Source organism: Rhinolophus ferrumequinum, chromosome 6 (assembly GCF_004115265.2).
Source record: "Rhinolophus ferrumequinum isolate MPI-CBG mRhiFer1 chromosome 6, mRhiFer1_v1.p, whole genome shotgun sequence".
NCBI lineage: Eukaryota > Metazoa > Chordata > Mammalia > Chiroptera > Rhinolophidae > Rhinolophus > Rhinolophus ferrumequinum.
The window spans coordinates 27,652,699-27,676,184 of NC_046289.1; the positions used below are offsets into that span (position 1 = coordinate 27,652,699).

The 23,486-nt window shown below is 41.5% G+C and overlaps 1 protein-coding gene across 3 annotated transcripts in view; it reads right to left on the reverse strand.

Annotated features, from left to right (window-relative positions):
- Positions 1-9,147: 9,147 nt before the first annotated feature.
- The window catches only part of SLC39A9 (solute carrier family 39 member 9), a 42,946-nt gene continuing 28,607 nt past the window's right edge, over positions 9,148-23,486 (reverse strand). For all 3 annotated transcript variants that reach the window (XM_033107054.1, XM_033107056.1, XM_033107053.1), the window contains 4 exons: positions 17,325-17,393; positions 16,109-16,194; positions 15,197-15,331; positions 9,148-13,120 (listed from right to left, as the gene is read on the reverse strand). In XM_033107054.1, coding sequence (XP_032962945.1) covers positions 12,890-13,120; positions 15,197-15,331; positions 16,109-16,194; positions 17,325-17,393 — 521 coding nt within the window. In that variant the 3' untranslated portion in view covers positions 9,148-12,889. The remainder of the gene's footprint in view (positions 13,121-15,196; positions 15,332-16,108; positions 16,195-17,324; positions 17,394-23,486) is intronic.

The following is a 23,486-nucleotide window of genomic DNA, read 5'->3' on the forward strand; positions in this document are numbered from 1 at the left end:
CCGAACTTGGCTGTCTGCGTGGGCATTTGGCATTCAGTGCCAAACCCGAACAGTCAGTGCTGTTGGAGTCTGTGATTTATCTGCGCGTCTGGCCGGTGCTTGCTGGGGCCCGGCGCTCCATCCACTTCCGCTCCTCTCGTTGGTTCTAGGTGACAGTCTCACTTTCAGGCCCTGGCAGACGTCTGTCGGGCCCCTGGGGGCGTCCCGCGGGAAGGCTGTTTTCGCGACGCTGCCTGCCGGCATCGCTCCAAAGGCAAGGAAGTGAGTTTGCGCAGGAAGAGGCTGCGGGCTAGACCACGCTGCAGTCGTCCTTCCCAGGCTGAGGAGCCGCTGGCCATCTCAGGGTTCACCACGCCCTTGGGAAAACCACTTTCCCCTTCAGTCTCTGATTCCTCGTATGTTAGATAAAGAAGTCCAATTGTAACAGAATTTGCAGATGGGTAGCTAGAGCCAAGTCTATCTTAAGTCTATAGATAGACTTAAGATGAACTTTCCCAAGTAAAAAAAAAAAATGAGGTATAATTAATATATGATAAAATGCACAGATCTTAAGTTTTTATCTGATGAAGTTTATCTGATGAATGTATACACCGAGTGACCACCACCCAAAGCAAGATGCAGACATTTCCATCACCCCAGAAAGTTCCCTCATGCTCATCTAGTCAACTCCATATCCCTGCCCTCCCTTCCAGGCAACCACTTTGATTCTTAACATTTGCATGCCTTTTTTTAAATTAGAAATTTTAATGCCTAAAATGTCACTCTCCATCCTTTGCTTAGCCTGCTTCCCTCTTTTATTGCTTGCCTGGCTCCTCCTGGTAGGCATGTATTCTCACTGGATGCTTCCTCAGGCCTTCCCAGGTCTCACGTTTTATGACTGGTGAAGAAAGGGCCTCCCAAAGGACTCCACACCCTGGTTCCCTTCCCTTAACCAGCTCTGGGTTCCCAAGCCCAGGCAACACCCCCTTGTTGCTTACTGTCCAAAGGGGCCCATCTGAACTCCCTGGTGTCCCTCATGAGGCATGTGCCCCTGCAGGACATGTCAGGCCCAGCCCTGTGTTAAGACAGGGCCAGGAAGAGGATGACAGCCCAGGTACAAAGTGGACATTTCACACATGTGGCTATTTTTGACACATGTAATGCTGCGGAAATTTCCCAGCCTGGGAGTCCTGCTTTTCCCAGATGGAAGGTAGAAAACTGTGTTAGAAGCCTGTGGTCAGGAGTTCACTTCTCAGGGGCACCAGGACAGGACTTTTGACTTGCAGGTGACAAACATGAGGAAAAACATACCCAGGCATCGGTTTTCTCAAGGGAAGGTGGTACCAAAGGCATCTGACTTGCTTTGAGGTCAGCTGTGGCTGCAAAGTTGCGGTCGCAATGCAGCAAGCAGCATTTGCACTGGCTGTGGTGGCAGTCACGAGGAGGCAGGCTCCTGGCTACACACAAATAACAGCATCGAGTGCTTGGTGGCAGCAACAGATTCCTCAGCAGGTTGCTTCTGCAGCATGGTTTTGGGTAGCCATTCCTGGAAGCTTCACCTCTGGTCAGGCCCGGTTTGCTAGCCCTACCAATATCCTTTTAATACATTAATTCCTTTTCTGCTCAATCAGGTCCGTACCAGCTTTGGCTGATTGTGATGGACTAGTCATGAACTTGTGAGCCATAGGTGGGAAAAAGGCAGGATACCTGGAAAAATCATTCTTAAGAAGTCCTTCCCAAGGAGAAGGACTGGGTGAGCCCAGATGGTTCCTGGGAAAGATTTGGTGTCTTCAGTGGAAGAAACACTGCAAGTTTCTTTAGTGGCAAAGAAAAACCAATCTTCGCCCATCCCCTCTGCTTACAGGATATCTAAACAGACCTTAACTAATGGCAGGTGGAAAGACTCCCGAGACAAACAGCATGAGTTTGGAACACTAGATACTTAAGTGGCTTCTGCTTCACTTAACTAACCAGCCCAGATCATGACAAGCCAGCCTTGGGAGAAGCTGCTTCTGCTTGCATTGTTCTCTCTGCGTCAGCTGCTGGCAGTGCCAAATGCCTGGCGGACATTTCTGTGGAAGACAAAACAAGCTGGGTGCCAATGCAGTGCCCCAGGCCAAGTGAGGGCCAGAGCTGCCCAGTCTCATCAGAAACTAAGTGAGACCAGTCAGGGACAGAAACTCAGGGTCTTAGGAGTCCTACTCAGACACAGAGCTGAAATACATATATATATATATGTGTGTGTGTGTATATATATATACACACACACACATATATATATATATTTCTAAATATATTATTTATATCTTACTCATTTAATTTTTGAAACAGCCCCATTGAAGTACTTATTACTTTGAGTTTTCCAGATGAGAAAAATGAAGTTCAAAAAGATTATCTAACTAAGGTCACACAGCTAGTTATTTTGTAAAATATGATAGGCCCTCAAATATGTGTTAAATGAAAGGAAAGTGGCTGGATCCAGATATAGTTACTTGATTTGGTCAGAATCCTAAGTCCGCACCTGTCATACTGCAGCACAGCGCCATGTGACGTGCAAGACTGCCTACTCAGTCTTGCCCTTTTTTTCTAGTAATTTCTCTCAATTGCCAACTCACCTAAGGTTCAAAGTTCTTATAGAATTGATGCAATTCTACTTGCACTATAAAATTCCAGCCTCTCAGCTGTGTGTAGGGATAGAATCCTAATAATGAACACACATTTTCTTCCCCCTCCCCAGCTTTATTATGATTGAAAATAAAAATTGTGTGTATTTAGGTTGTACATGATTTTTTAAGGTGTACAATGTGATGTAATATATATATACTTTGGGAAATGCTTACTACAATCAAATCAGTTAACACACCCATTACGTCACAGTCACCATTTTTTTGGTGTGTGTGGGGAGAACACGTAAGATCTACTCTCTTAGCAAATTTCAAGTATACAATATTAACTGTACACTAGATCCCCAGAACTTACTCATCTTATAACTGAATGTTAGTACCCTTTGACCAACTTCCCATTTCTTCCCCACCCCCAACCCCTGGCAACCACCATACTACTCTCTGATGCTACGAATTTGACTTTTTTAGATCCTACATGCAAGTGAGATCATCTAGTATGTTTTTGTGTCTGGCTTATTTCACTTAGGTTAATGTCCTCCAGGTTCATCCATGTTGTTGCAAATGGTAAGATTTCATTCTTATGGTTAAATAATATTCCATTGTGTGTGTATGTACCACCACATTTTCTTTATCTGTTAATCCATCAACAGACTTGTTTCCTTATCTTTGCTATTGTGAATAATGCTGTGATACTGATTTCATTTCCTTTAGATATGTATCCAGGAGTGGATCGCTGGATCATATGATAATTCTATTTTTAATTTTTGAGGAACCTCCATACTGTTTTCCATAATGGTTGTACCAAGTTACATTCCCACCAACAGTGCACAAGGGTTCTCTTTTCTCCATTCCTGCCAACACTTCTCTCTTGTCTTTTTGATAGTAGCCATCCTAACAAGTGTGAAGTGATATCATTGTGGTTTTGATTTGCATTTCCCTGATGATTAGTGATGTTGAGCATCTTTTTGTGTATCTGTTGGCCATTCGTATGTCTTTAGAAATATGTTTATTTCCAAATTCAGGAATTCAGGTCCTTTGCCTGTTTTCTAATCAGGTTATTTGCTTTTTTTTTGCTATTGTATTGTAAGAGTTTCTTATATATTTTTGATATTCACCCCTTATCAGATAAGTTTGCAAATATTTTCTCCCATTCCATAGTTTTTTTTCCATTTTATTATTTCCTTTACTGTACAAAAGAATGTACATTTTTATAACGTTACTTTTATCCAGTCTGCAGCCTCATGTGACGGTCACCATTCTCCCATGAAACGTGCATTATTAGCCTGGTCACTTTATGTGACCAGCCCATGGCAGTTACATGGGAATACTGACTGGATCCAGCTCTCTGATCCGACACGTTAGAGTGAGTCAGACACAGTCTTATTTAACCCACTCCAGCCAGGAATGGGCAAGATGACATTCTCAGACAGGAAACAGTGACAAGAATCTCCCTGGAGTCACCTGATTGGGCTTCAAAAGCTCCCAGCCACGTGGACAAAAGTGGCTCTTCCCACAGTACCGCCTCTTCGGCTCCCAGCCCTCTGTCCCTGACCCCAGGCCATACAGGTGCCAAGTAAAGGCCCTAGGAATGTTCCCGCTCTAGGTTCCCTGAGCTGTCCTTGCACCCGTGACAGTCTGATGGCTGGGCCCAGTACAAGTATTCCTGTCGAGCCAAGCAGCAGAAGAGGCATAAAGATCCGGGCTCTAGCCACGCCCTGCTGCAGCATCAAATCTCTTCCATGGGAAGTCTTTCCCTTCTCCAACCTTAATTCCACCCGTCAGGCTCCTCTCCCGGATTCCACAGGGAAATGCAGCTGAAACTACATGGTCCTCATGGATCCTGTGGAACTTTGCCCATCCTTCCGTTCTAAAACGTGTCTATTGCCTTATTGGGAGTTTTTCTCTGTGTGGTTTATGTCCCTTCCAGGTGGGCTCCTTGAGGACAGAGTCCAGGGCATGTGGCAGGTGCTCGACAAATGCTTACGGAATTCTTTTTTTCCACTCGGCCCCTGTTCAGGTGCTGCAGTTTCTTGTTTCAGTTTGCCAACCAAATGGAGACTGCCCTCTCAGGCCCTCAGCTTTCCCTCATCTGTAAAACAGAATCTGAGAATCTTTAGATGGCAGACTTGTCACCTGCTTTTCGTGTTAAGATGGGTTTAAGTCCAGCGCTGCCATTAGAAGTGTGAACTGAGGACAATCATTGGACTTCTCTGGCCTCCCAACTTGCCTCGTATAGTCTCCGTTTTCCACTTGGACTATGCAATAGACAGCCTTTTCAAATGACCCTCCCCTCTGCAGCAGGGCCCCCAAGGAATCCCCACTCCCACCAGCATTCATGTGATCTTTTCAAGGCCCAGAGTTGACTGTGTGAGCCTCCTGTTTAAAACCCGTGGTTGGGTCTCCTGAGCGTTGACTGTTACCATCCTCCACAATCTGGTCCTGCCCTATTGCCCAGGCTCACCCAATGTCCCTTTCCTCCACACTCTGCTCCTAATATTCTGAGAAGCCACCACGCTCTTTCACATCATCTTGTCACTCGCTGTTCCCTCAGTCTAGAATGCTTTTCTTCTCATCTTCCCAAAAGCCAACTTCCAAGATGCAGCTCAAATGACTCTTCTTTGGTCAAGCCTCTTCCGACGCCACGCCTTCCCTTCTGCAGATTAAAACACCTCTCTTTTTGAATTGTATTGAACCCAAGAGGGAGGGAGGTGGGGTAGAGGGCACCACATGCAGGTTTGAAGCCAGGGGGCCAAAGGACTAAGGGTGGGGGAGCAAGGGAGAGCATGTGCGTGCACAGGCCAGCTGCCCTACCCCGGGCAGTGCCCCATTCCAGACGTCCTGAGACGAGTCCCTTGCACTGGGCACTTCTTTCTCATCATCAGGGTCAGCCTCTTGCCAGGCTTCTGCCCTCTCTCTGCCCAACAACTGCTCACACCCGAGGTTGCCTATATGGAAGTGTTTCTGGAGGTGGCCCAAGGACCACGCTGCCTCGCCAGACATTTCACAGCACTCACGTGGGCTCTTGGCGTCCAGGGCTGCTCCCTGCTCAGAAACACTTAAGGTATTCAGTGCTCCCCCTCGTACGTAATGTGTGGATTAAAATGTGCACATTAATTTGGCTTGTGAGAGCAAGTATAGTATTTCATTGGACGGGCACGTGTTCAGTTTGGTCAGTAAGCCCAAAGCCATTTATTGTTACAATTTCACACACTCTCCCAGAAGGTCTGAGGGAGGGCCAGGGTCCTGGTTTTTCATCTAGAACAGAATTATCGGACCAGGTGACAGGGGCTTGGCTGGCGTGGGAGGAGCTGACTGGATGGAGCTGTCAGCTCCATCTTTACTCAATGAAAAGACCGTGGGCAAGGTACTTGGAAAGCCTTGTGGCTTTATATACCAAAAAAGGGCCCTTCCAACTCTCAGCATCACAATATTCTTGGAATAAATTTTCCAGGTTGAATAGCATGTTCTTTTCTGGTTTGTCATAGTACCAGGCAGGATGAAAGCAGGGGCAGAGGAGAGCAACAGGTTTTACTCACATTCCTGCGGCCCTCCCACCCCTACTCCCTGCCCTCAGCCCAGGGAAGACCCAAGTCACAAAGGGGCTGGGGTGTGGAAGGAAATAAGAGGTGGAGGATGGAGGCTTTGGTAAGACAGTGATATGTGGGAGGGGACACTTCCTCTGCCAGGACATGTCCCCTTAAATAAAGGAGAGCAGAGTACAGGAGTGTTGGGATAGAAGAAAGACTGGGCACCCTACCCAGGCCAGGCCAGGTCCTCTGTACATAACTGTTAACACAGGTATTCAGCAGAGGAACAGGGGGAGTCCTTGGGCCCCAGCCAGGAAATGCAGGAGACAAGCAGAGATGAGGGAGGGGAAAAGTCACCAAGAGCCACTGACTGGAGTGCAAGGATCTGGAAACTTCGGACTACCATATTCATGAGTCATCCGTGTGGTGACAGGAATTCAGGCTGCCAAGACTGCACCTGGGAAGGGATCCCAGTTGGAGTTGAGGCAGGAATTACAAAGATCCTTGTCAGGCCCAAGTATCTGTAGACTTAAATATGGAAGCTCAGAAGCCATCTAGGGACGTGTCTGGCACACCACCTCTTGCCTCCCCTCAGCCAGTGGCACTTCTATGCAGACGCCACATTCTTGTGTGCCAGCAGGCCTTGGCCCACGTAGATTTTCCTGATCAGACCACCTTTCCCACCCTCTCACTAACTCATTCGGCTCAGGTCTCATCTCCCGCTTGACATTCTCCCTGAAGCCCCCACTTTGGGTCCCTTGCCCCCATGTCCTCTGAGCACCCTGTGCTTCCTCGTCTCCCAGTGCTTACCTTACTATCAGCAATTGTCTTCCGGTTTGACTCCCTCACTGAACCACAGTCCTGAAGGACTGGCACTGACCCTTCCTCCCTTTTGTCCACTCAGCACCTTAAGAGTCCCTGGTCCTGGTCCATAGGACCGGCTCAATTCACGGAATAAGAAGTGGAGGAGAGGCGGGGCTCGGCTTCCTTTCCATTCTACCCTCTGGAGGATATAGCTGAAGATGGTTATCAAATTCCGCCCCCAGGAGCCTTCCAGACATAGGTAAACAGTAGTTCCTTCCTCTCCACTGGGCTCCCTCCTCTGGTAACTCCTGAATTTGTCAGGATCCCTCTATAAATGAGGCAACCAGAGTGAGACACATGCTTTTACTCACATTCCTATCCAATATTTTTTAAACTGGGCTGTGACTAACACTGCAACAGAAATCAGTAACTGAGCCAGAAATGGGATCTAGCTTTTCAGGTCCCTAAATCAGTCACACAGTACCTCACTACAGTTACTTAGCACTGGATTAGTAACCTGAACCCAGTTCATTTCCCACCTGTAGACAGTGCCATGTTTTCTCTGACTCCGAGCCTAACTCCCAAGCAGCTTCACCCCAGTGTGAGACAAAGGCCGAGCTACACAGAAGGCCAGCAGCTGGTTCTGCCAGGAATCAGGGCAGCAGCTGGTGGCGGACAAGGCGGTGGTGTGCGTGGGGGGGTGCAGCATAGATTAGGGAGAAAGTGTCCCCTCAGGGCAGACCGATTCATTTAACAACATATTTACTGAAAACCTAGCTTCCTGGAGTTTATATCTTAGCGGGGAAGAGGGACAAAGTAAAGACATACTATATTATGAAGCAGATTAAAAGGTGATCAGTGCTACAGAAAAAGAAATAGAACAGGGTGAGGCGCTTCGGGGTGTGGGTGCGGCGGATTACAATTTTAAAAAGGGCAGTCACTGATGGCCTAATGGAAGGAAACTTTGGATCAAGACCTGAAGGAGGGGAGGGAGTTAGGGGAGGGCGTTCTAGACATAGGGACATGACACAAGGTTGCTTATATCTTACGTTATAGAAACCACACTGGGACGCAGCTCTAGCTTAGCAGAATTAGAAATAAAACTAAACAGAATAAGGATTGCTGGCTATTTGGGCTAAATCCACATATTGTACATATAGAGGAGGGTGCCAAAAAAATGTATACACATTTTAAGAAAGGAAAAAACTATTAAAATTGTAATAATATATATGGATAACAAAAGAGGAATACAAGTCACATTTGACTTTTGCAATTATAAGAGGTGCTCAAAGTGGTTACCATCAGTGTAATTTTAATAGTTTTTTTTTCCTTTCTTAAAATGTGTATACATTTTTTTGGCATCCTCTGTATTTTGATCTCAAGGCAGCAAGATGAAAAGGCTGTCACTTAACAATGCTGCTTCCTAAGATTTCCAGGGCCACTGCTCAAGGCAAGGAGGGATGTAGGCACATGACCCAAAGGCTCCTGGAAGAGATGGCAGGAACTGTAAATACACATCCCTTTTGTCTGTTTTCGTCACGATGAGGAGAGGTTTTCTGAACACATGAAACACTCTGGACACAATCTTTGTGACTTGCTGTAACACATGTGATACATACACAAAAAAATCAGCACAAAGTGGACCAGTAATAAATAATGAAATCTAATGACTAAACATACAAACTACATATTTAAGTGATGCATTGTTGTATGTAACGTTTATCTGTAGATAAGTTAAAAATGAGCTCTAGTACTAAAGTCCATAGAGGGAGAAACCATTTATCAAATTTACCAACCGCACTTGCACATGAATCTGTGTGACCAGGTCAGCTGTCCACAGGCTCCCTGTACCCATCTAGCAAGTAGCTCTGCCCTTTGAAATGAACCCATGACTGGGATTTGTTGCCTGCTTCTCTTTTCTGGGAGTAGACTGCTATCTTCATAAATAATATTTGCTAACAAACAATGGCAAAGCAAACAAAACCATCAATGAATTGGTATATTTTGGGGCAGATGGAGTATCGAGTCCTTAATCTGCCCTCCTCCTTTCCTTCCCTCGTTTTCTAAAGGATGTACACATAGTAGGTACAGCTTTCCTCTGCCCTTCAAAATTTTTCATGACCTTCTCTGATGTTCAAATGTAGGACAAGTCCTGTTATCAAACGGAAAAAACAAACTGCTGAGAGGATAAATAATGAGCCACTCACATAAGGTATGCACTAATAAAAATTTAATATCATAAAACAAATCGGAAAACAGCAAAAAAAAGTTTTTTAACCATTCACAAAGTGGAAACAGACAAAATTATAAGGCAGCCATCCATGGAATGATTTCATGTTTACAAAGGATCCAGAAAAAGAGACATTTAAAATCACTATTCAGGCTACTGAACCAGGAGAACTGCAGTGTTATCCCATGAGACTTCCAACTTGCTAGAAGATGCTATTAGAAAAAAGATCAAAGCCAATCTCTTTATGTTAAGCTGAGAACATCTAGAGAATTCCTAATGGTTGTCTAGTCCTTTGCCACAAGCCACAGATTTCCCTCAGGTGAATCTAGAGGTCTCAGCTACAAAGGGGCCACATCATTGGTTTTAATTTCACAGCATCCCCAACAGTGCTCTTTGAGTCATGTGGACCATTCTATATTGAGCAGACATTTTCTAATGTAAAGAAGGTTCCCCTGAAGAACACCTGGCACTGTAGCAGTTTTGGAGGAATCGGGTCATTATTCTTGATCTCCCAAAGGGCCCAGGCGCCCGAAAGGTAGGAACCTCCTTTGGGCGCTTGTGCTGTTGACATATAGTTCCTGTGTTCAGTACCCAGCTACCATATGTCTGAGGGCTTAATACACTCTGATGCTGGTGTGTCCTCCTAGGTCTAATTCTTGAAAAAGAGAAAAACCAGGCAGTGACACTTAGAAGAAGGCCAGTAAAAACCACAATTACATTTTCTCCTTTCTACAAAAAACTGACCACTCAAAATGGTCACCTCTCTTTTTTTCTAATGATTCAAAATACAGGAACAGGGCTAACTCAGCTGTTTCAAATAGGGAAATAAAAAGGTGATGGAGATGAGGGGTAGGAAGAGAGAACACGTAGCCTCTATAGGTGGTACCACTTCCAACTCTCTACACTCCGGTGCAGAACCTTTGCATAAAAGAAGGACCTTGGCAATGGCATGCACAGGAAAACTGCCGGTCCTGGATCGTCACTGTTTCAGGGAAACGGATGGATAAGCGATTCCCTGGAGAACAAGTGAGGGGAATGGATCAGTAATATTTTTCAACTCAATTTGCCATTTATGAGAATATTCGGAATCTGAAGAAAGTCTATCCCTACCAAGGAAAGGGAGTCAAATTACAGTCAAGATTAACTTTGGTTATGAGGAAGAAGGACCATACTTTTTACTACTAATTGCATCTCTTTGGTCGCCAGTTATTCCACTTGTAATAATAATGGCAGCGACTTCAGTATTGCCAATGTTTTCAAATATGTGAGAACATTAAGGCATCCACAGCTAAGGAGGCAGTTTTAACAAGAGGAAATGGAAGTGAAATGTGCCAACAGGTGACCATCGATGTGGTCTCTCCTGGGACACTGCCCACCGTGAGCAAGTTCTTCCCCCAGTGAAGGAAGCCTCTGCCGTGCTGCTCGGTCCCCTGCCACCTGAAGATGCATTTGAGCCCTATAAGGTTAGTATGGCTATTTCTGCCTGCTGACCAAGAGAGAAGTGAGTAGTTCCTGAGGCAGCAGCTTTAAAATCTGGGAAAGCCCACAGCTTCTGAGAGCTGATAGGCCCTGAAAGGTTTGCCTGTTACTGTGAGGTCCAGAGGGGAAGGCAAATTTGGAAGTTACAAGGGTCAATCCTTGCCAGAGTTCAAGGCCATACCCAGCAAGAAATTCTAGCCAAACTTTTAAGCGTGATGTCAAGGCACTGCTGAAAGAGGCTTTGGCCAGCAGAACAAATCTCTGATCATTGCACACAATATGACAGAAAGTGCTACTATCCAAACCAAACCAGACACTAAAATGTGGTATTCACTTAACGAAGTCAATTTCCAGGGACAATCTATGCAACCGTGTCATTTTGAATGACAGATGAACCCTCTGACTCTCCTAAGTCAGAGCTGTTATCAGGCAAGTCACAGGACTTTCCATACTCTACCTTCTGTTGGTTTTAATATTGTATGCAATGGCTGCCAGCCACTATACAAAACCAAATCCTATTTATGCTATTTTGGTCTATAGTCAGCAGAGGGCTTGCAAGTTCTACGTCCACAGCTGCTGACCCAGTGACAAATCTAGGAAGGAAATAAAGAAACCACAGGCATCTGGCATATGCATCATATAAAACATTTTACAAACTCCTAAATCCACTGCTCTGAAGAAGTCTTGGTTCCCTCTTTAACGTGTTTTTGAAATGATACAGAAAATCAAAAATAAATTAACAACACAATATTATATACTTATTTGATAACAAAAGATTTACAGGGATTTTGGCAAATACGGAAAAATCATCCTAGTTTGTTAAACACTTTTACTATCTCAGTTGTTTAAGTTACCAGAATATTAGTGATTGTGTCATCTCCCATATGAGGAAGTGATATTGAAAGGGCTTAAAGCTGCATCTGACACAAAGGTAACTTCACTGAAGGGAATAAAGAAGAGAGACAATACTCTCCTCATCATCCAAGTTCAACAAGTGGTTGTCTTGATGAGAACTCAATTCACAAATATTAACACTGCTACCAGCAGTAAGCTGCAAATGGTAGGGAGGAGGGGCTGGCGGGAGAAGTAAGGAGAAAAGCATGGAAAAGATGAAGGGACAAGAGACATGATTTCAATAAGCTTTACATGAACAGGCAAACACTTCACATCTGATACGCCTTGACTTTCTTCACTGCTACAGGTGCTTATGTGACACGGACCTAGCACTCCCAAAGGGACACCAAGTATTTTGTCAGAGGAACTGCTGGTCTGCTAAGCTGAGTATTTGAAAAGAAAAGAAAAAAAAAAGAAAACTAGGTTTTGGTAATCTTACTTCTAAAAGGGTTATTACAAAGATGTAACTATCCAAATTCACTTAAAATTTAACACCGCCTTATTTCCAAAGATACTTTGGGATCTGACTGTTCTTTAAGGAAAGCTAGGCCATGAACCTACTAGAACTCGGTTCCTCTATAATAATGTGTTGGCGGCAGGTGTTCTGCAAAGGCAAACTTGAAAATAAATGCTACCGAAAACTAGTCACCTTTGAAACTAGTTCACCTCTGTTGCTCCATTTGGTGGACTGGCAGGCCCCGTTCAGAGATACGTGCAGAAGGAGGTGCTCAGTCCTCCAGACGTCCCCTTTTCAGTGGGTATTTCTCTCTCTCGGGTATAAAGTCAACTTTCAATGTATCTTGTTATCATTTTCCTGACTAGCCCCAAATTAACTACAGTTATCTTTAGCATCTAAGAGGCGGGCATTATGACCTTCTAACAAGGCATATGGCATAGATGCTAAAGCACCAGTCTTACACGGTGAGAACCATGTTAAAAATCAATGGATAAAGTGGCAGAGCCTCTAAAGTAAGAAAGAGATTTACCTTAATTACAGAACACTGTACTGTCATAATTACTATTTCATTTTGAGTACGAAGTTCTCCACTTTTCCTTAAAACCAAATTCCACCTTCCCTGAGAATAGGGTTAAGAGAAACATCAAAACTCAAAATGCCCAGGGCCCTTTAAAAGACAACACAACGGAATGTCTATATCCAATCGCAATGTGTTGTTTCTACTCTAAAAGCTTTCCGTTACTCCAGGTTTTCATCTCACCTCCCTGCAGACTCTAGGAATACAGGTGGAGATGGGCAACATGAGACAAGAGACTGAGGAAATGAGCAGCTGTCATGTGCCGGGCTGTTCTCACTGGATGGCAAATGGCCATGGACGGAGGCTGGAACCTGAACATTAATGCTGGTGTCCTATTGACAGGATGAGTGGGATGAGGCAACCCAGAACCAGGGCTGCCACCTCCAGGCGGCTGAAGCCTCTCGCTCCAGTGGGGTCGGGTTTGTGACTGTGCCCCATTCCGCCCACCTCAGGGAGGACATGTACTGTGGCAACATAAAGAAATGTCCCAGCAGAGAAAAGCATGGCCACTCCAGTGGCATTGACCTCTGAAAGGGCTTCTTTACTGCTCTGTGAATTCAGAGAGAGAGAGAAAAGAAAAATTAAGTCAAGAATAATTCAGGGTCAGGAAGAAGTCCCAATAAAAAACACTCAATATTCACAACCAGGGCTATCTGGGACACTGGGGACACTGGCGATCACAGCCATTCTGTTATTTATGGGAAGCTTCCAAATAAGGGTTTGAGACTATTGCTGATATTCACAACTGCTTTTTCAAGCAAACTTCAGTCTGGCTCAACAGGTTTGGCTTGTATTATTCTTAAGATGGAATCAACAGCATTATTGACAAAGATATTAAATCTCACACACTGATTCCTTTAGGCTACTAACAGGTAACAAACATTGCCTATAAACCAGGCTGCAAGTCAGGTGCTTGCGGTGCAGTGGTAATCAAGATGCAGTACCTGTCCTCATAGGGCCTAGAAACATTTCATTAGCTAATCGTTACACAAATTTTCTATTAAAACGGTGGACCTATGGACTAACAATTAATTACCATTTTAAGAAAAGAACATGCCATAAATCTAACTCTATGCCCCCAGAATTATCATACCTTTCTTTCAAAAGTTCTAAAAACTTATACTGATTAATGAAGTGATAAACAGAATACTATTTTAAAAGGAACTATATAGGGGCGGCCGGATGGCTCAGTTGATTAGAGCGCGAGCTCTCAGCAACAAGGTTGTTGGTTCAATTCCCGCATGGGATGGTGGGCTGCACCTCCTGCAACTAAAGACTGAAAACTGCGACTGGACGTGGAGCTGAGCTGCACCCTCCACAACTGGATTGAAGGACAATGACTTGAAGCTGATGGGCCCTGGAGAAACACGCTGTTCCCCAATAAAATTTTTTTAAAAAATATACATTGCTCACTGAAAGAAGATAAGGCTCTTCCGGTGAACAGAAAGAGATTTTATAGCTCCTCATTTGTTAGCAATCCAGATCAACAAACTTTGATTAACAGGAATTTAACCATTCTTTAACCATCTCATTTCTCATATGTTCCTTTTAATACAAGTTTTACTACATCAAATATGAACTGGACGACACTCCGAAGAATCAGTTACCCTCAGAGAGAATATGGGGGAAAGCAGTTCCCTCGAACTAGCCCTGAGTCAGTTTAGTTCTAAAATTTTCTTCCTGTTGCCTGCTAGTTGACATTTAAGTAAAACGGGGAGGGTTGCTGCTAAGAACTGTAGCCCTAGTAGACAGAATTATAAGGTATGAAAAGGTCCTTTTAGAACAGCAGGGTCTCTGAGCTGACAAATGATTTATGCCACTGCAGGTCTGAAGTTATGTTCAGTACAATGATAAAGAACTGGATATTTATTTTTATTTAAGTATAGTTGTTATACAATATTAGTTTTGAGTGTACAATATAGTGATTTGACATTTATATACCTTACGATGTGATCACCTTACTAAGTGTAGTAACTGTCACCTGCAAAATTATCACATTACTGACTATATCCTCCCTCACCTTTTTCACCCATCCTCCCCGCCCACCTTCTCCCCTCCAGCAACCATCAGTTTGATTTCTGATTCTATGAAACTGCTTTTCTTTTGTTTGTTCATTCATTTTGTTTTTCTAGATTCCAAGGAATTGGGTATTTAATATTTGGTGATACGGGAGCTGGGAGTAGAAGAATCTGAATCTTAGCTGAATATAGACATCTCCGCTCATCCCCTACTCTTCTCAGAGCTGCTGCATGCTTGTCACTCACGCTTCATGTGCCTACTTAAACATTAAATATTTATTGTTATGACTTATTATGTGTCTGTCAAAAAAAGTTAGCATGTCTGGTTAGGTTTAAGTTATATTATTTTAAAGACCAAATATTTGTGCAAATATTTTTGGAACTAATGGGGAGAAGTCTTCAAATTAAATAAGTAAGGAAATGCTCTAGATTTATGAAAAGGATTGACTAGGAATTAAGACATTTACCTTGCATAGGTTTTTACTCCTAATTTTATCTTCAGTTTGAGGGGATAATTGAAAAATTCAACATAAGCGACTGTAAATTCTAGTAGATCACAAAAGAATCAGACACTTGTCTAGGTAAGCAAGGAATGAGTTGGACTTACCTTACTTAATCCTAAGAATGTCACCATGGACATAACTGGTGCTGCCAGTGCAAAGACCAGTAAGTGCTTTCTGATTCGGTTCCGCTCTAGGCCAGCATGCATTAAGAAGGAAACCAGCCCAAAAGCAGCTGGTGCCTGGAAGAGAAAACTTATCCCTTATTATTGCTCCACAGGTATGGATTGCTTCTACATTAAGAAGTACATGTCAGGCAGCCGGATGGCTCAGTTGGTTAGAGCGCAAGCTCTGAACAGGGCTGCCGGTTCAATTCCTGCATGGGATGGTGGGCTGCGCCCCCTGCAACTAAGATTGAAAATGGTGACTGGACTCAGAGCTGTGCTGCGCTCTCCACAACTATATTGAAGGACCATGACTTGGAGCTGATGGGCCTTAGGAGAACACACTGTTCCCCAATAAAATTAAAAAAAAAAAAAAAAAGTACATGTCATTTGACTGGATTTTCATACAAAAAAACCAAGCATAGTACCAAAACTAACTCAGCCTTTTAGGAATGAATGTTCTAAGCTAAGAAAATATCCTATTTGTGTGTGTGTGTGTGTGTGTGTGTGTGTGTGTGTGTGTTTCTTGGATAGTAGGAAAAGGGAAATAGTCAAGAAAAGAGAGTAAGAAAAATATTTATAAACAAAAATTACTATGAAATATAGACATCTGTAGAGAATTTAAGTTTGTGTATATGACCATTAAAAAAAAAAACTCTTCTAGGAAAAATTGAAGAAAATTATAGCAAAAAAAACCCAGCTATGAAACCAACTTACTAAAGTCTCTAAAATGAATAGGAATTATAAAAATAACTAAAAAAAAATTTTCCCATTGCAGAAAAACATTAATGACTAAAGAGAAATTTTAATTATGAATACATTCAATATTAAATCTTACACCAAAATTTTGTTTACCTTATGTAGCATTATTGCCACAAACACAATTAACTGGACACTAGTCTGTGAAGTAGAAGCTGCCGCTCCCAATGCAACACCGTCAGCTAAATTTGAAAAAAGCAAAACACAAAACACTATAAATAACAATGACTATAATAGTGTAGTGGTTGAATGTGTGAGCTTTAGAGTCAAGTAGAGCTGTATTTGACTTTGGGAAGGTTACTTAACCTTTGCGAACCTTAGCCTTCTCATCTCTAAAATGGGTTCAATAAAATATACTATATTCTTAGGGTTTTCATTAGGGTTAAATGAGACAACATGTAAAAAAGAGCTTAGCACCTGGTCCAGAATATTTAATATGTCAATTATTACTGTTGTTACTGGAAAAAGGATGAAGCTCAAAAAACCACTGATTAATCAAATTGTAATGACAGAAATAGCAAAGAATTTCAAAGGAAGCATCTCTGCATCTTGCAGACGAAAAAAACAAAATAAAGACACTAGAACTCTGCATAGATGACTTATACGTAATGGGTAAAAGTTGGCTGAATGGATGAGTTCTTTGTTAGAAAACGATGTCATACTAGAAAGGTCCAGGTAATAGTGTGCTACCTCTCTTTGTGTGCTACAGTCTTTGTTTGTCACTGACAGAATCCTACAACTAGCATTGGCTTTGGGCTGTGACTCTAAGGCATGCCCAGTCATAACGCGGAGACTTTGGCACTCTACAGCCCCCCACTGCCTAAATTGACACTTTGGGTATAGACTAGGCAGCAAGGCTGTTCAGTACAAAAGTGCTGAGGCTCTTGTCCAGATGAGATTGTTGGGCAGAGATCAGCAAACTTTTCCTAAAGGGCCAGACAGAAAATATTTTAGGCTTTGCGGGCCACTTGGTCTCTTGCAACTACTCAACTCAATCACTGTGTGAAAGCAGCCACAGACAATATGTAAACAAGTGTGTATGGCCATGTTCCAATAAAATTTTATCTATGGACACTGAAATTTGAATTTTATGTAATTTTCATGTGCCATGAAATATTCTTTTTTCTTTTCAACCTTTAAAAAACCATAAAAATCATTCTGAGCTTGTAAACCCCTCACACTCAGTACATGAGGGCTTGTGCTTGTGTTGGAGGACTTACTGAAGCAGCCCCTTCCCTGGAGGCCAGCCCAAGTACAGTTCATGTGGGTGGTCCCTGTGATGCACACAGAAAAGAAAGGGGTTCCTGCATACCTGCAGCATGGACGACCAGACCCAGCGTGGTGGTGATTTTGGAACTGGTAGGCCTTGCTGTTTCTGGATCTGAAGTAAAAATAAGCATGGCATCCATTAAACAATGTGAAATAGAAACTGTTAGAACATTGACCTAGAGGTGGAAGAATTCTTTGAAAACTCTTAAAGTAGAAGATTATTTTTCTCACTACTGGTTTTCTCCTGCTTCCACCACTTAGAAGTTTCCCCTATCCTGAAGAGGTGGGCAGGAGGAAACTCTTCCTTTGACCCAGCCTTTACTGAACAGGTGAGGTGTAACCCCCAGCTGCCCCCACTGCCTCATACCCCTCAACCCTCGACCTCTCCATGGAAAGTGCTCTGTGGCTCTGATCACTTCTCTCCAGACTCAATTGTCACTGCCTACCTCATCTTCCCCAGCCTCCTGCAACTATTTCGTTATTCTCACATTTTCCTTTCTCCATTTTATTGCCACCAGCCTAACTTAAATTTTCAACAACTCAAATCTAAATTAGCAATAGGCTCCCAACTGGTTTCCCCTTCCTCTCATTTCTCTGTAATCTAAACTCATCTTGCACAGCCTTGTAGGATTCATCTTTCTGAAACACCACCATTCTGATGTGTCGGTTAACCAGTTGAGAATCTGCTGCTTTTCAAATTCAGCCCCAAATGCTCTATTCAGTAGGTTCTTAAGCCCTTTATCAAATGGTACCATCTTTTTCACTCTATCTAGTCCAGTTCAACCAGTTTAACATTCTCCAATAAAACATTCTCATTTTCCTTTCCCTAAATCTCCTCAACCCTAATTCTTGGCATGTATGGGACTTAGCTTGTCAATCCAAAAACTAGAGATTATTCAAAGTCTAATTCTAGGACCACTTCCCTCAAGAAAGATTAATTCCAGTTCAGAACAACTCTCCCCTTGCCTAGAAACCTACAGCTCGGTGCGCACAGGCTCTATGTGCTACTTCCAAGTTTCCTCTGCATCACCACCTGAGTTATAGAAAATTGTTTTCATTTAAATGTTTTATCCCCAGATTGACTATAAACTATACAGAATTAAATTTTCTACTTCTTTCTACTTCTTTTTTACATGTCTTACAGAATGTAGCACAACACTGGCACCTAATATTTGCTTAATAAATCCTTGTAGAAGAGTGAAAAAAAGTATTATCTGTATCCTATGAATGCTACTGCTATTATAGGAAATATACAGGCAAGTAAAAATGTCCAAACAAAGTTAAAAGATGGGGACATCAAAGTGCCAGGTGAAATGACAGATGGACATTAGTCAAATAAATGCCAAGGGACTTAATCTGGAGGAGCCCAGCACACAGAAGGAATGGTTTACAATAGAAAAAGCATATACAATAAAGTAACAGGCTATCTTTTTACCAGTAAAATTTATCTTCTAACTAAAACACTGCATGGAAGGGAAGCTAAGGCCCCCAATTACTCTGAGACAACAAATATTTCAATATCATCCCAAACTGAGAAGAACAATCATGTTACACTTTGTGATAAGTTTGTTTTATCTATTCTTCATACAAAGTCTTATGGTCTGGTTACAAGTAGCATCTTAAATAAAAACTAAAGTCTTTAGGGGTGGGCAGTTAGCTCAGTTGGTCAGAGCATGGTGCTAATAACATCAAGGTTGCCAGTTCAATTCCCGCATGGGCCACAGTGAGCTGCGCCCTTCTTAAAAAACACACACAAAAAAACGAAAAAACAAAAGACTTTAAAATTAAAGAAAAAAATCTTTCCACATCAAGGGTATTTTTAATTTAAGTGTAATCTTACAATTTTTAAAACCCTTTAATTTGGAAATAATTTTAAATCTTCAGAAAAACTAAGAATAGTTTAAAAAACATTCATATATCAATTTTTCAGAACCCATTATGTAACCTTTTGCCCCATTTGCTTCATCATTTGTGCTCATGCTTTTTCTATCCATACTACACAAATATACATACGTATACATTTTTTTATTTAAGAGTAAATCACATACATCACAACTCTTTACCCCTAGATACTTCAGTGTGTATTTTGTAAGAGAAAGGATATTTTATTATGTAATCACAGTAGTTATCAACTTCAGTCAATTTAACATTGATACTTTTTTCTAATCTCTCTTGCAAATTCTAATTTTGTCCATTGTCCAAGAATGTCTTTCAGAGCATTTTTCCTATCCAGGAAGGATCCAGTCTAACATCATATATTGTACTTAGTTGTATTTCTTTAGTCTCTTTTAATCTGGAACATTTTCTCTGTCTCTGACATTTGTGACATTGCTATCTTTCAAGACTACATTCCCCTCCCAGTATCTTTCTTGTTTTTTAATAGAATGATCTTTCCTTTTGGGTTTGTCTGATATGTCCTTAGATTATGCATTCTTAGGTGGAATATTACATAGGTAATGCTTCTCAGGATATCACATCTAGATGCCTAAGATGTACACCTGCTGCAATTTTGAATCGTATCTGGGACAAGGTGAGTATTATCTCATGAATACTCTGGATTCTATTATATTCCTCCAAAGAGTATTGATTTTTTGTTTTGCTTTACATAACTTGCTTTGGCTCAAACTACAAACTGTCTGATTGGCGACTGCTCAAATCTTGGTTTAATTTTCATCTTTAGCTGAGTTGTCTGGAGTCTGGCCAGTAAAGCATAGTTCAGGGCTCAGAGACTTGGATAGAGTTTATACATAGAATTTGGGGCTGTGTTTCTCTGTCTCTCCTAAGATTCTGCCCTTGCTTTCCAGACGTATTAGTTACACTGCCCTCTGGTTCCTCAGGCCACAAAGACTAGGTTTTCTATCAGAGTGTTAGCTACCCCACAGATAGCTAAAAGCAGTAAAAATAAGAATCACCCTGTTTCAACTATTGACTCTCCTCCAGAATTTGCCTGCTTTAGGTAACATTCCTGTGTCTTTAGGTAGTTGGGTTTATAGTCATCTGTAAGGAGGTTGGTCTGACAGGAACTTACTTGCCCACACGAAAGCAGAACGCCAATGCCATTCATTTGGATCATCTAGTCAAGATGCTGTCCGATTTCATTATTTAGTTACTTCTTTTCCTTTGCAATCAAATCAAAATTTAGCCCCTACATTTAACATTCATTGATGACTCTTGCATGAGCCAATTTTTACGATGAAGGTTGCAAAAATGATGGTTTTCCAATTCCAGCACTCCTTCTACAGTATTCTACAGTGAGCAAGTGCCCCTCCCTTCTCTTACCTTCCTTTCTCCCCTCCCTCTCCACCCACACATCCCCACCCTTGGATAGGCTCATCGATTCCCATTTTCTCAATGCTTTACGCTTCATTACTGTTCTTTATGATTTTGGAGCTCAAGCTGTCTTATATCTGGTCAGTGGGAGCGCCTTCAAGCTGGTTCATATACTGTGACACGTTTCCAACTTTCTTCTTCCTGCTTTTGTTGAGCACTAGATATTCCAAACTCATGTTGTACCTACCCTGCCCTAGAATCAGCCATTTCTCTGAAGAGCCCTGGTATGCTCATTGCTAGGGTGGGGGTGGGGTGTCTTTCCTTTTAGGTCTTCCCTGAAGACAGCGCTAGGACATACATACATGTTTATACGTATATATGTAAATACACATGTATATACATATATATACACATATACATACCTATACACATACAAGTTTTAGAAATCACGAGTCTAAATTGCTCCAATTCCAATCCATCCCTACAGGGGTTCTTTTCTCATTCCATATTTGTACCTCCCTTCTTCCACAGTGAGAAAGAACCCTGGTTCTACCAACATCAACACATTTACTCATTTGTTCAATGCTATAATACATCTGAACAGTTTTAGAATTGTTTTGCCCACACCATTACAAAAAGCAAAGCTTACGAATAAGAGTTCATTGTTTGTTTATGCTTCTTCCTCAAGTCCACCCAAGACTAAAGGTATATAGGCAAATATTACATTCATAAATTACTTGGGTTCATTTTTTTGTTAATCCCCTTCAGTATAATTGTGTCATTCACTTAAAATACAATTCATCTGTTTCAGTTAGCTCCCTTAGCCTTGTTGATTTCATTTTATTTTTGAATATGGAGAATATCAACATGTTTCTAAAAGTCAAAACTATACCAAAAAAGCATGCCCAGGGAAGTGTCATATCCTCCTAAAACCCTCTGCCCTATCACACCCCATGCTCCTTACAGGTAACCAGCTTTGTCTTCCAATTGATCTTTATGTTTCTTTTTTTATTTTGTAAAAACAAGCATATATAATCTCATTTTCCCTTCTTTCTTACATAAAATATAGTATACAATAGAAGCTAATTTATATTTTTGCTTTTTCCTTAACAATATCTCCTAGAAATCTCTCCCTATTAGTTCACAGAAAACTGATTTCATTCTTTTTCATAGTTACATAAAACTCCATTATTTGTACACACTATACCCTTCATTCAACCAGTCTCCATGACTACACATAAATAGTTGTACAATGATAAATAATACTGCATTGAATAGTCCTGTGCATATGTATTTTCATATTGGAGTCATTACTGTAGAAATAAATTCCTAAAGTGGGAATGAATACATATGTAGTTTTGTTAGCTATTGCCAAATTCCCCTTCATAGGAGCTGTACCAATTTGCATTCCCACAGCAAATGATTCTCTGTTTCACCATAGCTTTGCCAATAGAGTGTATTGTCAAGCTTTTGAATTTTTACCTGACAGGTGAGAAATGGCATCTCAGCAGTTTTGATTTGCATTTTTCTTATTTTAAATGAAACTGATCATCTTTTCATATGCTTAAGAACTATTTTTATCTTTTTATAAAGTATCTGTTAGTGACTTTTACTGCTTTTCTACAGTTATTTTTAGGCCAAGGATTCTTAACCTGGGGTCCACAGAGGAGAACACAGGTGGAATACAGGGGATATCTGTGATTTTAACTTGGAAAAAAATGCATTTTTGTTTTTACTAGCCTCTAACTGAAAATTAGCATGTCCTTTAATTATGAATGTAGACAATAACCCACAAGTCATACTAGCACTACCTATACTTTATTGCCAATAGAAACCAGATAATTTCGTATTATTTTACAGGTGAAGATATCTTGATATCATTGCTTTCAGTCACCACTACTCTAAATTAGGGCTTACAGAACTGCTGCCACATTGCATGGTTAGCCTTCCTGTCTGACAGAGCTAGGCAGCTATGAGGCTTCTTGCACCCAACAGTCATTCCAACCACCAAACAGTGGAAATCAGGGGATCACTGCCCATTGGGGACCAAGATATCTATGCTGCTTCAAGATATCTATGCTGCTTTCTAGCAGTTTCTATCTGCAAAGTTCTCTGTCAATGTATTTGAAAAGAGATATCTGTAAACCCCTATGTCTATTATAACTCTTTCAAATTTATTTCTATCTTTATGGCTTCGAAGTTGTTTCATGGATCAGAATCCTTCATTTACCACAAATCATATCAAAGATGTTGACCTCCCCAAAGATGAATCCATTGATCTTAAGGCAAAAAACTTACTATGACTGGAGTTAAATTTTAAGTTTTGGAGAATTCTAGTTGTCCTTCAGAGAAGCTTATCTTTCCTTGATAAACAACCTACAAATGTACTTAGGAATATTTGTAAGAAAATATCTTTCTGAATTAGGATTTTCTAAACTAGTAAACATCAAAACAAAAATCCAAATGAATTGGATGCTCAACTTGACATTCACATTGCCTTGTTAAAGGCCATCTCACAATTTAATGTTCTTAGTCCAGCTAAGCAACAGTAGCTGTCATACTGATGTCTGAAAAATGAAATTTAACCTTGCTTATAATTTAAATGTATTACCTCATTATTTAATGCATTGATGAAAAGGACATATATTATCATATCAGATATTTGTTTTAATGTTTTGGTAACTATATTTCAATATAATTGGTTTTCTCTGTAATCCTATGAACTATGCTTTACGTATTTAAAAATAGTATTCCAAAAAAAGGTTCGTCCATGGGCTTTAGACTACGTAAGTCGCTCCATGGCACAAAAAGGGTTAAAAACTTCTGCCCTAGACTTGTAACTAAATGTGACAGCTTTAAGATAACATGGGTAATACCCAATCAACACTCTCTTGTGCCACATGCCACAACTCAGTAGCTCCCCCAACTGAATAAA